Source organism: Oryzias latipes, chromosome 14, assembly GCF_053564925.1.
Source record: "Oryzias latipes strain Hd-rR chromosome 14, Olatipes_Hd-rR_3.1".
Lineage (NCBI taxonomy): Eukaryota > Metazoa > Chordata > Actinopteri > Beloniformes > Adrianichthyidae > Oryzias > Oryzias latipes.
The window spans coordinates 31,340,467-31,356,983 of NC_136250.1; the positions used below are offsets into that span (position 1 = coordinate 31,340,467).

Genomic DNA, 16,517 nt, shown 5'->3' on the forward strand with positions numbered 1-16,517 from the left:
ATCTCCATCGTTCAGGGGCATCTGCAGTGATGCGGGGGTCTCAGATGTGAGCTGACTGAGCCCTGATGGTTCACCACGGATGTTTCATCCTCTGCTGTGATCCTGCAGGGTCAGAGGAGGCTGAGGTCCACTCAGGTTCTAGAGGGTGGGGGTGGACTCATTCTTTTTTTTTTTTCTTCCGTTTATCCCACGGGGTTGCTGGAGCCTATCCTGGCCACTTATGGGCGAAGGCAGGGGATACTCTGCACAGGTCGCCAGTCTGTCCAGAGTCTGTCAGACATATCACACACCCATCCACTCTCACACTCACACCTAGGGACAATTTAAAGTTGCCATTTGACCTATGAAGCATGTTTTTGGACGGTGGGGGGAAGCCGGAGTCCCCGGAGAGAACCCACGCATGCACGGGGAGAACATGCAAACTCCAAAAAGGTCCCCCATTGATGTTCTGGTTCAGGTCTTTGCTGGTTCTTGCTTCAGAGCAAGAGCGCTAACCATTGCGCAGCCGTGGACTGTGGGAGGAAACACACACACACAAAAAGAACCCAGCTGGGATTCGAACCAGGACCTCCTCGCTGTGAGAGGACAGTGCTGACCACTTCACCAAATGCGGCGCATTGTTGCCGACGGCACGTGAGCTGCAGGCGATCGCATGTCAACGTCACGATCTGTGCGCGTTCTCGTGACTTGGCACATCACGTGACTTGTGATTCTGGATAGGCCTGCCACACGCGCTGCGCGTGCGTTAGGAGCGCGCTGGGAGGCGGCTCGCGGCCCGGTGACGGAGCGCTTCTCTCATGGTCCTCCTGCGGCAAATCTCCACCGCGCTGACCGCCGCCGTGGCCGCGCTCGGATCCGCGCTCTTCATCGCTCTCAGCTTCTTCTACACGCGGCGCGTTCGGTCCGCGCACGCGGACTACTATGGCAGGCCATTTTAACATCAAAATGCTAAGTTTGACTATCCGGAATGAACATTGTAGATATCAGCAACGTATTTCTGACTAGTCGTAATTACATTTTGGATAGTTGGAATTGTAATTCAAGATATCTGTAACGTAATTGTGACTAGTCGAAACGACCGATAGAGATATCTGTAATTCAGTTTTGCCTAGTCAAAACTGAATTACAGATATCTGCAATGACGTCATTGAAAACGACATTCAACTCGTCACACATCTTAAATGACAATTGTAGATATCTGTAATTCAGTTTTGCCTAGGCAGAATGACAGTTAAAGATATCTCAAACGTCATCATCACTGGCTCCTCCTGTCTTGCACGGGCTGCAGCATTAAAAAGACGATTAAAAATCGCTTCGCCCGCTGGCTGCTCTATGACGGAGATTTAGGGCCACCAAAAACAGTAAAATTAAAAGATTTTAAGTCCTAAATTAAATTTACGATATTAAGTGGAAGTGAGCATGATGAGCAGCAGGTGAACGCCACACAGCAGCAGCAGACCGACTAAACTTTGTTGAAGAGGTGAGCTGAATGTTTATTGATAACGTTATAAATGTTTGGAAATTCGTTAGTTTGATTTATGATTTATTCATGTTTTATTCATTGATGGGTGGTTTGCAGGATCTCTGCAGCCCGAAGCCGTCAGTGTCCCTGCAGATGTCCACCTGAATCCTTTCTTTCTCCATTAAAGACCAGATCTCTACGTTTCTGTGACGCTTCCGTCTGTGGAGGAGCACTTTTGGCATTTTCCACGTTGTAATGCTAACATAACAGACTATTTTCATTCCTCTTTATTGTTTTATGTTGGATCGGGACGTTTCATCTGGAGGAGGGGTGTATGTAACACTGTTTACTTCCGCATTGGTGTTCGGATGACAGGTTCATGACATAAGGTGACAGATGAACTTCAGGATATGTGAATGAAAAGGAGAATAAAGGCTGCAGCGGTTCTCTGCACCCACACGTGTCTCTGAGCTCCTTATTAAACAGATAAAACTCCGCTTTACCGACACCGAACCCCGGAAAGCCGGCTCCACTGACAATAATCTGATTTTGAGTCGCCAAAAGGTCCAGAATCACTTCGGTTAAAGCTATCCGGAAATAAAGCTAGGCTCCGATAAACGGAAGACTTGGTGTTTTTCTCTTTTCTTTTCTCTCTTTCCGACCGCTGTCAGAAGCGCAGGGGAGATTTCCTCCGCCGAAGGCGATTCTTCCTCGGGGTTCACTGTCCTGATCGGAACCCTAAACCTCCAGTGCGGATTAAGAACGACTCCAAAACAGTTATTCTGGGGGGGGGGGACACCTTCTCTTTATTATGGTGCTCCGTCCTCCGAACACACAGTATCAACGCACACACCTCCGCTCCGTACTCACCCCCATCTCAGCACACACACACGCACGCATGCGCGCGCACACACACACACACTCCACAACACTTTTATCTCCTAAATTTACGAGATAAAAGTTGTAATTAAAGAAAACAAAACGTTTTTTGTAAACTGGTCCTAAAACCCCGTCGTACTGCTGCAACATGGTGCTAATCAGTGCTAATTACAAGTTAGCAGGTGCAATTTGAATGATTACAACAACACGCTCTGCTCCTCCCCTAAAGTGCGATGCGGACCTAATTTGCATACAGATATCTGCAACGTCATTTCGCCTAGTCGAAACTCTAATTCAAGATATCTGTAATTACATTTTGACTATCCTGAATGAACATTACAGATATCTCAAGTTTCAGATATCTCTATTCAAATTTCATTTCAAGATATCTGTAACTTGATTATAGATATCTACAATTAAATTATGACTATCCCTAACTCCAGTTTGAGATATCTACAACGTCATTTCGCCTAGTCAAAACTTAATTTAAGATATCTGAAAAGGAACATGTAGATATCTTAAATTGACTTGAATTAAAGATATCTTTAACTTGAGTTTTGACTAGTAAGAATGAAATTGTAGATATCTGAAACTTGAATTACAGATATCTACAATTCAGTTACAGATATCCGTAATTCATGAAGTGGATATCTGCAACTGAATTGTAGATATCTGTAATTGTAAACCCCATACAAATGAATGGCGAAAGTGATGTCATTTGTCCTAGGAATAATATCTTTGAGGATATCTAAAATTACGATTACGGATAGGAAGAATGTAGTTGCGGATATCTGAAATGTTCTTTTTGACTAGGCAAAACTCAAATAAAGATATCTGCAACACACATCCAGTCTAGCCTTTTAATGTTAAAATGGCCTGCCATAGACTACTGCCCGATCTCTGAGGTGAGGACGTCTGAGGTTCCGTGGGGGGTTCTGATGGACCGGAGGTTCCTGTAGGAACCCGCAGTCACGTTCAGGGACGCTGGAAGAGTCTCTGCGGCCCCTCCAGGGGCCCCTAAGCCAGGTTCTCCCCCTCACACGGTGAAGTCCGGACGGTCAAGTGCATGAAAACAGATCAGTTGGTTGATTCTCAATAAGACAAATGTTCCTGGAAAGGATGTGGAGATGATCCGTGATGAACCGAACGTTCCTGAAGAACAAAGAGAACACCAGACCTGCTCAGAATGTTGCTTTAAAAATGCTGGGAACTCCTAAATGCCTTCTGTGGCTCAACCTTTGCTGTTTAACTTGTTTTCAGTGCGGGGGGGGGGGGGGGGGGGGGGTGTCTTAAGGTGTTTCACCACACCAGAGGAAACTCCGCTGAGGGAATACATAATCATCTCAGAAATAAAACCATTTATCAGCTGATGCCCGTCTGCTCAGAAATCCTTGATCCCTGATCCCTGTCTAAAACTAACTACTGATGGATCTGAGGTTCTGTTGGACCACAGAGACCTCCGGTCCTCACGGACGCAGGACGCTGCGTCTTCATTCTTGTTGCTGTCCTTCCTGCAGGATGGCGGGCTGATCAGAGGTCATTGCAGCTCAGACACGCATTCATCTGTGTTGTGTTTGAGAGCTGCTGTCTTGTTGGATTCCTTCCCGCTCAGGTCGACCTCCTTCGGTTCCATCAGAGGCCGAGTGTTTGGGCTGGAGGGGGTCACTTCAGGTTCTTGAGCTTTGATGGTTTAGGCACGGCTGTCAAGGAAAACATCCACTCTGACAGCTTTGATCCCGCTCTGATCCGGATTTGATCCAAACATGAAAACTTCGGTTCACTTGCAGATGAACTCTGGTGGGTTCATCTGAAACTCAGCGAGACGAGATCATAGGTTACCAAAGTTTGATCTGTCTGAGATCTGACAACGACTGAGATGAAATGACGAATTTCCACGTTTTTCCAAGACGTTTCTTGTTTGGGTAGAAAAATCTGGATTGGATTGAACAGCAGAATAAGGTGGGGTTAGCGGTTACAGGAGCCGGCTCTTTCCCTATAATGGGCTCGTCCAGAACCGCTTCAGCCATCACATCTTTAAATGTTTCTTCTGGATTCTCTGCCTGCAGGAGGAAGAGGAGCGTGGGAAGCGTCAGGTCCTGGTTCTTGGTCTGGATGGAGCCGGGAAAAGCAGCATGCTGCAAAGTTTGACGTCTGGGGATTCGGCGGCTCGGAGAGGCCGGTGCCGACCCACTCGCGGCTTTAACTTCATCAGTCTGAACATCTCTGCTGTGCAGCTGGACTTCCTGGAGGGTGAAGCTGCTTCTTTGCTGAACAGTCAGATGATTCTGTTCTTCTCTGGCAGCATGAAAGTCTAGATAAAGACGGCCTTATGCCGCTCCTCTGAGGACAGGCAGCCCTTGTTGCCATCAAAAGACTCCACAAATTCATTTTCAGGCATTTTTTTGGGGGGGGGGTCCACTTTTATGTAACAAGAAGACAGCAGAGCAGATTGGACAAACAGAATCTGAAGTCCCGATCAGGGATTTTGTCGCCTTTCCTTTGGACATTTCATTTGTGAGTAGAGAAGTTCAGTCCTGAACCTGCTGACCTCCTGCTCTCTGTCAAGAAGAACATGAACATAGAAAACATACATGACCTGCAGCTGTTCCCCAAACCTTTCTGTTCTCAACGATGTTGATTCTCCTCCAGAACAACGGCGAGACGTTTGCGGTTGACGTGGTTCCAACTGTGTTTTCGGCTCTGCAGTTGGCGGTGGAGAGGATCTGCGGCGTTACTGGTTGGACTACCTGAGAAAGACTCACGTTCTGGTGTTTGTGGTGGACTCATCTGACAGACCTCGTCTCCCATTGGCTAAAGCTGAACTGCACCGCCTCCTGAGGGCGGAGCCACAGCTGCCTGTTGTCGTCCTGGGGAACAAGCAGGTAAACAAATGCAGACGAACAAACGGGATTGAAATCTTTAACCTTTCAAGAAGACCACCGCCTTTGTTTTCTCCAGTTCAGCCTCTCAGGTGACAGTCAGATGATAATGAGTGGGTGTGGTTAAGGGGCGGAGCCATACAGCTCATAGGATGGTTTCAGATTGAGTGCAGTCTGCAGACGTCCAGCAGTGGAACAGAGGTCATAGTGATAAAAGGTCAATGCTCCCCCCCCAGGATAAGGCCCATGCTGTGAGCGGGTCGGAGCTTCATGAAGCCTTGGCTCTCCACACCGTGACTGCAGACAGGAAGCTCTTCCTCTTGACTTCCCAGCTGGACTCTGGCGCTGGGAGGAAGGCCTGTCAGGACCTGGACACCTTCCAGAACCTCCTGCTGCAGCTCCTCTGAACATCTGGAGGAGCTTCATCTGCTGCTGGCTCCAGCCTGAGACAGAGGAGGAACCGACGAAGAGGAGGGAGGGAGATAACGTGAGGCAGAAGTGGGCTGGGTGGGGGTTCCACTCCTGTGTCTGTGGTGAGGAGCTGACGGCGAGTTATATTTGTGTTAAGATGAATGTTGCCATTTCATTTGAGCTTCATCTCCAGAAACAAACATTTTGTGTAGTTTGATCCTCTCTGAATCCAAAACGGGGATTTTTACAAATATGTTCATGACGAAGGTGAGATGACAGATTCTTCTGACCTGGAATTGGAACTTTTGATCATATACTTAAAAACTCCCAAAGCATGACTCCTAGTAGATCCATGTCCTCAGACGGCTCGGCCTTCCTAAACACCTTGAATGGTTCTGGTGTCAGGTCGTCAGTGTTGACGCTCCTGCAGCTCCGCTCATGAGTCCAACGATCCCAAAAATCCCACTTTCCAAAAGTAAAGGAAACACATCTTTGGTTCTTTTTCTTCAGGTTGACAGATGAATCATTTAAAGTGAACTGAAGCAAATAACTGAATTATAAAGAAAACATCCAAATGAACAAGAACTTAGGAAGGTCCAAAAACTGTTGGACTCCATTCCAAAGTGAGCCTGACACGATTCTGCTGGTGAGCAAACCTGTGCACCACAAACCCCTGGCTCCCCAAATACGGAACCAACTGAATGGAAGTAAGTGCATCTTATTTCTGTAGCACCTTTCACAGACAGAAGTCACAAGGTGCTTCACAGGATAAAATACATACATATGAAAAACATAAAAAAACATAAAACCACCCATTAAAAACAGTTTCTGTTGAAAAGCTTAGAAAAAAAAAAGTTTTCAGTTGACTTTTAAAGGGGGCTCATTCCAGATTTGGAGCAACAGCCTGGGAGGTTCTGTCTCCTCTGGTCCAGAACCGTGTGCAATGAGCCATCGTCAGGTTCTGATCCACAGACCTCCAGATGGTCTGTAGGGGGCGATCAAACCCAAACATATGGAGGAGCCCGACCATGGAGGGCCCCAAGAGTTAGCATTAAGACTTTACATTGAAAGCAGTAAACAACCGGGAGCCAGTGAAGAGCTTTGAGGATCGGGGAGCCGGGATCTGTTCTCTTAGTGCGGGTCAAGATCCTCAGCAAAGTTCTGGATCAGCTGTGTTCATCTCTGGCTTTAAGGCTCCGACACACCTTCTATTGAAGGCAAACGTGACGATGAGTCCATGCGTCAGTGGAGCTTGGTTCGCTTAGCTGGCAGTAAGTCAAACTGGTTCCGGTGCATGTTGGACTCTGGCAGGGATGCCCTTTATAACCGGTTTCTGTTCATAGTTTTTATGGACAGAATTTCTAGGCACAGCCAGGGGCCGGAGGGCTCTGATTGGGCCGGAGGGCTCTGATTTGGGGACCACAGGATTTCATCTCTGCTCTTTGCAGCTGGGATGAGGGTCAGCACCGCTAAATCTGAGCCCATGGTCCTCGACCGGAGAAAGGTAGTTTGTCATCTCTGGGTGAGGGTAGTGTCCCTCCCCCAGGTGGAGAAGTTTGAATATCGGAGTCTTATTCATGAGTGAGGAAAGACAGGAGCGTGAGATGGCCAGGCGGATCGGAGCAGCGTCTGTAGTTATGTGGTTCTGTTCCGGTCCGTTGTGGTGAGGAGAGAGCTGAGCCAAAAGGCAAAGTTTTCAATTTACCGGTCGATCTTCCTCTGTAGCAGATGGTCCAACAAGTAACAAAAGAGTGATGCAGAATTTTATTGTTTTAGAACAAAATGTAACGTTTTTTGGGTGAATATCACTCTAAAGATTTAATCTGCTCCTTTTTTCTGATTTTCCCATTTAAGTTCTATTTTCACAGAAACATCGTCCTGTTGTCCTCTACAGTGGACATGTTGTGAAATTAAAATAAAATCTATTTTCTATTTTTCCTCACAGCAGAGCCAAGTCTGAACCTTCTTTTAGCAGTTACTTTTATCGGAATTCATTAAGTGTGTGGGGGTCAAGGGTCGCATGTTTAACGGAGGGGTGAAGGGTGGGTTGTTGTTTTTTTTATTGTAATATTGTGTTTTTGGTTTTTGTTTGAAATGTTAAAGCGTTCCGAGTTGTGCAGTGTATGTGAAGAGCTTTTTTTTATAAATAAAGTTTGATTTGTTTTGAACAGGATGTTGTCTCATTTGTATGTGTGGGGTTGTTGTGGGGTTCTTAAAGAAAGTGGGCTGTGATCAATGTGCGGTTTCTTCTAGACCCGAATGACCCCAAATGTGAAAGACGTTCATCTAATAACCAACAACAGAAAAGCTTTGAGAGACTACAGACCGATCATCGCTTTTGCCGTTTCAGTGAAACTCCTTAGAGTTTTGGATCAGGTGGGGGGGGGGGGGGGGGACTGAAGCCCTCAGAGGAAAACCAGACAAGCATGAGAATGTGAGGAAACAGATGACAACACATCAGCGTGTGTAGTCTCTGACCAAACGTTCACCAACTACAGACCTTTGACCATTCACAACATAGAAATAAAAGAATATTAGATGAATTTGTTTAAATAAATTGAAATAAAAAAAAAATAACGTATAAAGCTAAAAGATATATACTTCCACAGAAAGAACAAAAGCTGTTTCAGGAACGAGAAAGTGACATCAAACAACTTTGTGTAAGAACAACACAAAAAAGTCGGTGAAAAAGAAAGTCAGTGAGTAAAAAAGTTACACAACTAAAAAACAAAACTGCTAATTTTGCACTTTTCAGACCAATTTAGGTCAAAGTGCTTCACATAAAACAATTTCTAATTATAAAACCAAACCAAAAGCAAAATAAATAATAGGAAAGTTATAAAACGCAAAGAGTTAAAACAAAAAAGTAAAAGACTAAAATACTTAAAGTAAAAACAGAGATTATTCCCCAAACCTAAATAAGAAGCCTTCTTCTTCTTTTTGATACTTTTTCTTTCTTGGTGGCCGTGTTGGATACTGGAGGAAGAAGGAAAGATCCTCTCTTTGGAGCCCAAAGACCCTGGACTTCAAAAATGCTGCCATCTTTGATGACTACTTCTTCCTTTTAGATTTAGACTCACCTTTATCATCTGAAGTGACCTGAAAGTCTTCTTTTAAACCGAGAACCTCGTGCCTCTCAGACAAAGAATGAAAAGCATTTGGAATAATCTTGGTATCTTCCACGGATCCTAACCTTGGTTCGGTCTCCTCCTCATTGTCTAAGTTCTCTTGAAAGTCATCAAAGCCTACGTTCTCATCTGTCTTCTCAAAGGAAGAACAAGCTGAACTTTCATCAGCCTCCATCTTTTCATGGGACAATGTTCTTCTGTTGGGATCCGAACCTTCTTCTTGGTCTGAAGTGTCTTCATCAAAGCTATCGTCCTCTTGGAAGGAGGCGTAGGGCTGGATGGGTCCGATATCGCATCCATTTTTGTTAACTTGGATGTGTGAGGGGCTGTAAGCCAGCAGGAGAGCATGTTCACAGGTGGATGGGGGTACGAGGGGGCGGGGTTGCTTTGCAGTCCCCGCCCACAACTCAGAGGGGAACCTCTAATGAACTCCTTCTGCTCTGCAGAAACTATGGCTGATCGAATTCCCGCCCCAACCACTGAAACACTGTGTAGTGCGGTGAATTTAAAAGTAATTTGGATACCACACTCACTACTTTTATGTTTTTAAACGGCAAATGTGATCAGTGATGAAAGTCAGGCAAGGAAAAAATCCCTGAACTTTTCTTTGAGCGATATGGCGGGCACAGAGCGAAATTTTGGAAAAATACGTGGTCTTAGATGCATTCTGGTGCATTCTGGCAGCTAGTTATTCACTTCTTTATCAAGAAACTAAGACTAATTGGAGCATCATGATTTGTCATTCAAACCCCTAGTTTGACTCTCCATTAAGGACTTGCTGGTCCTAAAAAGGAATTTAGAAAATTGCTCAAAGTAACACAATCCTACAATCTACGCTTTTCCTTAAAGCTGCAAAACATACAATTGCTAAAATATAGTAACATCAAAGCCCCAAATGGCAAAAAGAACACCAGTAACTATGATATTCTATGAAAATACCTCAGTTATTTATACATTATTTCTGCTTTAGAAATGACTGATGTACAACATCCACTTGCACTGTTTTCTCAAACTATAATTACATCAAAATATGGGATCTGCTTTAAACTTTAATTCTATAACATAATACATCAATTCTTTAACACCAATACTAAGTAATCTGGGAAATATCAAAACAAACATACAAACTAAGCTAAACATTGTAAACATTATTTTTTAAGGGAGTGCGGGTCCAAACCATCAAATACTTATAATTAATGTCAACTATACTGAACTAAATCATGGTAATTAGGAAATACAAATAAATTAGATAAAGAAATGTATTCAAAATAAAAACTGAAACTCAAAACTAAAATTGAAATTATTTCAAAATGTGGTTTTGAGATTATTTTACACAAAAAAGTATTTGACCTACACTACCTTAAAAATCTTTTTTTTCCAGCCAAGACCACTTCAATTTGTTTATCGTCCTTTCACAACTGAGGTCGTGACCACGCTCAATAATGACGATGCCTGCCATTATTTTAACACAAATTTGATCGCAAACTCTTCAGATGTGTTTGTGAAAGTTTAGCGTGGGTCCGCCAGTTTTGGTCTCTAGGGAAGCGAGTCACGCTGACCACGTGGTGCAGACAGAGCCAATCAGACCCGTCGACGCATCCGAAAGCAACTAAAACGTCCCGTCATTGGTCAATTAGGCCGGGAAGACGAGAGATGGCCACGACCATAGAGGAAGCGATCTGCGGAGAAATATAGAAAATAAAGCTAAAATTAGCTTATTTCAGACCATTTTTTAATCCGGAAAGCGATTTGTCCGTAGAGATCAGGTCTTTATTTCCCGGAAAGTAAGTTCGGTTTGCTCAAAAACCCGGATTTCCGGGAATTCCCGGAAGACTTTCATCACTGTGTGATGTCATCGATTTCACAAAGTTAAAATCGAATAGATATGAGCGTTTTGTGACGATTATTTAGTCCACCGTCTTCTGAAGATAAAATTGGTTTGGTAAAGAATACTTGGCAAAAATGGAACTGACGCAATGCATTGTGGTCTATATTCTGTGATCTAGTGAGCATCGATGCACACCGGTTTTGGCAGAGACTTCCTGAACATTTCTAGGGCTCTGGATTGTGGAATTGTAGATTGGTACAGCACTGGAACAATCCTGACACGGCATACATGTCCTAGAACCCCGGGCTGTGGGCTGGTACTGGTCCGTGGGCCACTTGGTACCGTACCGTAGACAGAAAGAGATGCATACACTAACTCCAATTATTTCCATTTTGTTTATTTTTCAGATCAAAAACTCGGTACTTTAATTTTTTGACATATTTAAAAAAAATAAAAAACGACAAATGTTTGAGCTTCGTCGTCCCAGAGCGTCAGTGTACGAGTACAGTTGCTATGGAAACAGCTTGGAAGGGGCGGATCCAATCAATAATCCAATCACAGCAGCAGTAAACAGAAACACGGCCACAAACCAAGTTGAAGGTTCGAGCGCTGAGATCATCCAGACACAGTTTCACTTTGTTCTTTTATTGTCTGTCCATCAAAGAAATCCTTGGATGTTTGGAGCGGGGGGACCGTCTCAGGGGCCGCTCGGGTCAGTGAGTCCAGCTCTGCACCCGCCCACGTCAGCCCCACCTACTGAACCATGGGTTCTGGAGCGCCCAGCGAGTTCAGGAAGGCCTGGAAGAGCTGCGGGTGGCAGCGTTTGTACTCGTTGATCTTCCTCTTGATCTGTTTGGGGGTGTCCTGGTAATAGTTCTTCTCGTCTCTAGCCATCGCCTGCAGAGAGGAAGAGGAAGGTCAGGACTGGGCGCCGACCCGTCTGATGGCAGGTTCTAACTACAGATTCTGTCCTCCACTGTCCAAGACTGCACACAAGCATGCATTAGAGCAGACGACCCTGCAGCTGCGGCAGACGCTGCAGCAGATGACCCTGCAGCTGCGGCAGACGCTGCAGCAGACGACCCCGTCTGCAGCAGCAGACGACCCTGCAGCTGCGGCAGACGCTGCGGCAGACGACCCTGCAGCTGCGGCAGACGCTGCAGCAGACGACCCCGTCTGCAGCAGCAGACGACCCTGCAGCTGCGGCAGACGCTGCGGCAGACGACCCTGCAGGTGCGGCAGACGCTGCAGCAGACGACCCTGCAGGTGCGGCAGACGCTGCAGCAGACGACCCTGCAGCTGCGGCAGACGCTGCAGCAGACGACCCCGTCTGCAGCAGCAGACGACCCTGCAGCTGCGGCAGACGCTGCAGCAGACGACCCTGCAGGTGCGGCAGACGCTGCAGCAGACGACCCTGCAGCTGCGGCGGACGCACATATAGACTATCACTTTTTGAAAGACTTTTTTTCCTGGGACACAAAATAAGGATTTGGTCAATAATGGAAGTTCACCTCAATACTCGAATGTTGCCATGAAAGAGGTCAGAGGTCAAAGGTCTCTAGCCGGTTTGGTCCATTCATCCCTGCAGATCTTCTCCAGAGCCGTGACGTTTTGGGACTCAGACAGTTTCTGGATTCCTGCACATCTGCCTGAATGCTGCACATTTTTGATCTGATTTGGACTGTTTTTCTGTATTGACCGCACACATTGAATGTCATACCAAGTATGACAATGGCTTTCTATTGTGTTTTATTTTTGGTTGCCATGGTGATGTGTTGGCGATCACTGTGCTGCTGAAAGATCCAGACAGATTTCATCCTCAATGTTCTCACTTGGTCCAAAATGTCTCCCTCCATGAATCCATTAGTCCTGTTCTTCAGTCCCAAAGCATCATACTTCCACCCCCATGCATCACTGTGGGTGTGGTGTTCTTTGGATGCAGCTCAGTGTCAGTTCTCCTCCAAACATGAGGAGCTGAGTTTGAACCAGTTTTGGTTTGGCTTCATCATACGGGTTTGTCCCGATCCCCCTCTGGATCATCCAGATGCTCTCTAGAAAACTCCAGCGAGTCTGGACACGTCAGAGGGACACGTCAGAGGGACACGTCAGAGGGACACGTCAGAGGGACACGTCAGAGGGACACGTCTGGCTGCCAGGTGACCTGTTCAAACGTTCTAACGAGTGGAGGACAGATGAGCTTCCAACAGAGAAACTGACAGGTCTGTGAAGAACAGAAACCCAGAGGTTTTTTCTGAGCTGATCATGTTATCTCCTGAATCAGACCAAACTCAGCTTTCTAAGGGAAAGAACTAGACCTGGTGGCTGACTGAATACTTTTAGTGGCTGCTGTGGGTGTGTGTGTTCATCTTCTGGTTCTGATGGCGTGACAGGGACTCGCCTTGTAGTCGTCCTTGTGCTGGCGGACCATGTACTGGACGTACTCCATCAGGTCAGACGACAGCGTCTTGCAGTCCTTCTCAGGGAGGCTGGCTTCTTCTTCCAGCTCTGCTCACGAGGACAACAGTCAGAGAAACAGGGACGTCATTTTCAGGCCTTTTTATCTCATTTTGACAATAAAATGTACAATATTCTGGTTTCCCTGCAGGTTTTCTGTATTTGAATATCAAGTAGGACGTATTGATTAATCAAATCTATTTGTATTCCTACCATCTAACCAGATCACTGAGGACCTAAAACATTAGCATTGTTCCAAATTGAATTAAATCCTTTTAAATCCTCTTTATTATCTTGGACGGAATCTGGAAAACGTCACTGTTCAGTTCCAGGCATCTCTGAGTCACACTGGTTGAAGTTTGGGATAAAGAGGATCTGGATCCATTTTAGGTCAGAGATCAACAGGAATCAGTAGAAAGAAACTAAAAGCTGCTGATTCTTCTGTCAGTGCCGCCATGTTTGGTTCTTAGAACTAAAACTGGACTCTGCAGATCCCAAATCTGTCAGGGATTCAGACAAAGGTACGTTTGGTTCTGTTTCTGGATGTTCCAGTCTGTTAGTGTTGAAGCTTCAGGAAGAACTCACGGTTGAGGATGTAGGGTTTGGTGATGATGCCGGCCCTTTGTGGAGCGCTCTGCAGGATGAAGACAGAAAACAGTTCAGCACTACGCTGCTCTCTGCTGGCACCAAGCAGAACTGCAGGGTAAAAAGTGAAGGCCCCAGACTGTTCTGGTGCTCTCAGTCCAGCTAAACCCAGTTTCACTCACCCTCGTCTTCTTCACCGGCAGGGTCCGGTTCGGGTCAGATGACAGACCCATCGCCAGCAGGTTGGAGGCGGTGGACTTACTGTCATCCCAGGCATTTCTAATGTGTGAACTGAGAAAAGAAACATATGAGCATTTCTGCCATCTTTGACCATAAACGCCAGCTCCAACATCCACATGGCTGGTTCCACCACCTCCTCATGACCGTCTGATTGCATCAGAACCAGCCTACAGATCCACTCATGCTCTTCTGATCAGATAAGTTGAATCAAGTTATTCAAGGTGTGGCGGAAACTGCAGGAATGTATGAAAGCCTGCTGCATTCAATTAAAAGAAGACACTGGAATCTTTGTTCAAATCTTCTCTGTGATTCTAATAGTTCTAATATTTTTAACTCCAAACATGGTGGACTCTGACCTCATCTGTTCATGGAACTAGAAGATAATCTGCAATCACACGTAGAACAGCATCAGAGCGTCACAGACACCATCCGTTTGGTTTCTGTGCTCGTCACCACATCACCAGTTAACGTCTGCATTGACTCAAACAAAATTCATAAACTGTTCATCCTGGTCCATATTTAATATTTCTCCAACACTTTTCTCTGTGATGTTTGCGGGAGAGTCAGTAGAACAGATGATGTGGTGACGAGCACAGAAACCAAACAGATCGTGTCTGTGACGCCCTGATGCCTTTCTACGTGTGATTGCAGCTCCTTCTAGTTCCATGAACAGATGAGGTCAGAGTCCACCATGTTTGGAGTTCTTTGCTTTTGTAGTTCTTATAAATATTAGAACAGAAATCAAAGAAAAGATTTGAAAAAAGCTCCTCCGTTTTTTAATTTTATTGAATTAGTTCAGTTTCCATTGTAAGGCCCGAATACAAGCGGCTGAAATGAGTTTCCTCCATGGGGGGCTGGACACTCCCTTAGAGACAGGGGGAGGAGCTTGGTCACCCAGAGAGCTCGGAGTAGAACCGCTTCTCCTCCACATTGAAAGGAGCCCGGTGAGGAGGCTCGGGCATCTAGTCCGGATGCCTCCTGGACGCCTCCCTGGAGAGGTGTTCCGGGCCTGTCCCACTGGGTGGAGGCCCCGGGGAAGACGTTCGCCGTTCCCAGGCCAGCCGACAGCCTCGGGGTCCCCCCAGAGGAGCTGGAGGAAGTGGCTGGGGCGAGGGAAGTCTGGGCATCTCTGCTTAGACTGCTGCCCCCGCGACCCGGTCCCGGATAAGCGGAGGAAGATGGATGGATAGTAAGGCCATCATTTCCTGTTTTCTAAAGTTCTCTGACCGACCGGCGTCTGCAGTGTCCGCGGCGTCTGCAATGTCTGCAGCTGGTTCTCTCCAGCACGTTATGAAGGTAATCTGGCTCTATGTCACCGCTCTGTTTGTTTACAGCGGACTTCATTATATCTTCTTCTATGGTAGTATCGTAATTTGTCCAGACCAATCACTATCTGACACGTCATCGGACCTACGGACAACCAATCACATAATGTGACGTCAGCACTAGTCCCAGGACCCCGAACAGTTATTGCAGCCCGAATGGTTTTGGTACCTACACCGCTCGTTGTTAAACTACATTTCTAGATCCATGTCTGATAGTTGAAAGCCTCCTAAAGTCTAAGGGCAGGGATGCCAGTATAGCTTAGTCAGTTTGTTAGTTCATTTTAGTATTTTCCTATTGAATTCTTTGTATTCATGATCCTTTTGAGTTCATGTTTTACTTTGAAACCAATCGAGACGACTGTTGTTGTGATTTTGGGCTATACAAATAAAATTTAATTGAATTGAATTAAAGTCCCATCAACAGGAGGTTCAACTCCTGCCGCCATTTAGATTCAAATCTCAAGCTAAACTAATTTTTAAAAAATGTTTTTTTGGATCCAAAATATTAAAATTTCACGACTTTTCCAAAACTTTACAGAAGTTTCGTTTTTCACATCAAAGGACCTCCTTCCAAAACTTTTCCAGGTCAGGATCGTACGAACCCTTCCACGTGCCCCCTCCGCGTGATCGTTTTAGGGATCAAAGCAGAACCACACCGCCGCTGAACCGACAGGGCGGTCCAATTATAATCAGGCCTCATCAGAAACCGCTATGGCGCACGCGGCTAACAGCATGCTAACAGCACGCACGTGACTTTTTTCAATCACCCCTCTAGCTCGTTTGTCGGTCCTGGTTCGGATTAAAGTCCACATATGGTCCAAAAAGGAACCAAGAAACGAGACATTTGTGAGTCAGGCTGTTAGTTACGTGACGTTTCAGTCAATCTGAGCAGAAGTAAACATGACACTAGTCTGCTAGCTAAGCTAGCTTGACGCTCAAGGGGATTCGGAACCTACTCTTCAATCCAGGGACGGCTCTTCTTCTGGAACTTTCTCTTCAGATTTTTGCGGTTCTTGCTGTAGTCGAACTTCTTTTTCCGCTTCGACTGCTTGGCTTTTGGCATGTTAGCGGCGTCGGGACGAGGTCGCGAAAGGAAGCACGTGCGGATCCACTTCCTGATGCCGTGACGTCAAATTCGTCATCACTTTAATGAACATCCCACTGACTTTTTCCCCCACAACTGAACGAACTACCGATACCCCAACAAAATGACATGAATAGAAATAAATCAAAATGACAAGAATTGATTGTGTAAGAGAACTGGACTGAGTGGTCCCGCCCCCTGGCGTTTCAAACAGGACGTGGCTGCAAGAGGCCAAAATCAGA

General features: G+C 45.9%; 2 protein-coding genes across 3 annotated transcripts; one reads left to right on the forward strand and one right to left on the reverse strand.

The window, feature by feature from the left end:
• Nucleotides 1-7,799, forward strand: arl10 (ADP-ribosylation factor-like 10). Of its 2 annotated transcripts, none has more exons than XM_078930904.1 (5): nt 1-914; nt 3,226-3,246; nt 4,408-4,591; nt 5,048-5,223; nt 5,457-7,799. In XM_078930904.1, exons 1-5 carry the CDS (start codon nt 798-800, stop codon nt 5,625-5,627), a joined length of 669 nt encoding a protein of 222 aa, XP_078787030.1. In that variant the 5' UTR covers nt 1-797; the 3' UTR covers nt 5,628-7,799. The 2 variants fall into 2 exon arrangements, with proteins under 2 accessions (XP_078787030.1, XP_078787032.1); XM_078930906.1 differs by having other exon boundaries at nt 13-1,480; nt 1,580-3,246.
• Nucleotides 7,800-10,968: 3,169 nt separating this feature from the next.
• Nucleotides 10,969-16,450, reverse strand: nop16 (NOP16 nucleolar protein homolog (yeast)). Its single transcript, XM_023962581.2, has 5 exons — nt 16,148-16,450; nt 13,809-13,917; nt 13,627-13,675; nt 12,986-13,092; nt 10,969-11,484 (listed from the first exon to the last, which is right to left on the reverse strand). Exons 1-5 carry the CDS (start codon nt 16,252-16,254, stop codon nt 11,341-11,343), a joined length of 516 nt encoding a protein of 171 aa, XP_023818349.1. The 5' UTR covers nt 16,255-16,450; the 3' UTR covers nt 10,969-11,340.
• Nucleotides 16,451-16,517: the final 67 nt, after the last annotated feature.

Coding starts and splice junctions, on each gene's coding strand:
- arl10 (XM_078930904.1), top strand. CDS start 798: ATGGTCCTCCTGCGGCAAATCTCCACCGCGCTGACCGCCGCCGTGGCC. Junction 4,592..5,047: donor GCAGCTGGACTTCCTGGAGG/GTGAAGCTGCTT, acceptor TCGGCTCTGCAG/TTGGCGGTGGAGAGGATCTG. Junction 5,224..5,456: donor TCGTCCTGGGGAACAAGCAG/GTAAACAAATGC, acceptor CTCCCCCCCCAG/GATAAGGCCCATGCTGTGAG.
- nop16 (XM_023962581.2), bottom strand. CDS start 16,254: ATGCCAAAAGCCAAGCAGTCGAAGCGGAAAAAGAAGTTCGACTACAGC. Junction 13,918..16,147: donor AGCCGTCCCTGGATTGAAGA/GTAGGTTCCGAA, acceptor TTCTTTTCTCAG/TTCACACATTAGAAATGCCT. Junction 13,093..13,626: donor CAAACCCTACATCCTCAACC/GTGAGTTCTTCC, acceptor CCTCGTGAGCAG/AGCTGGAAGAAGAAGCCAGC.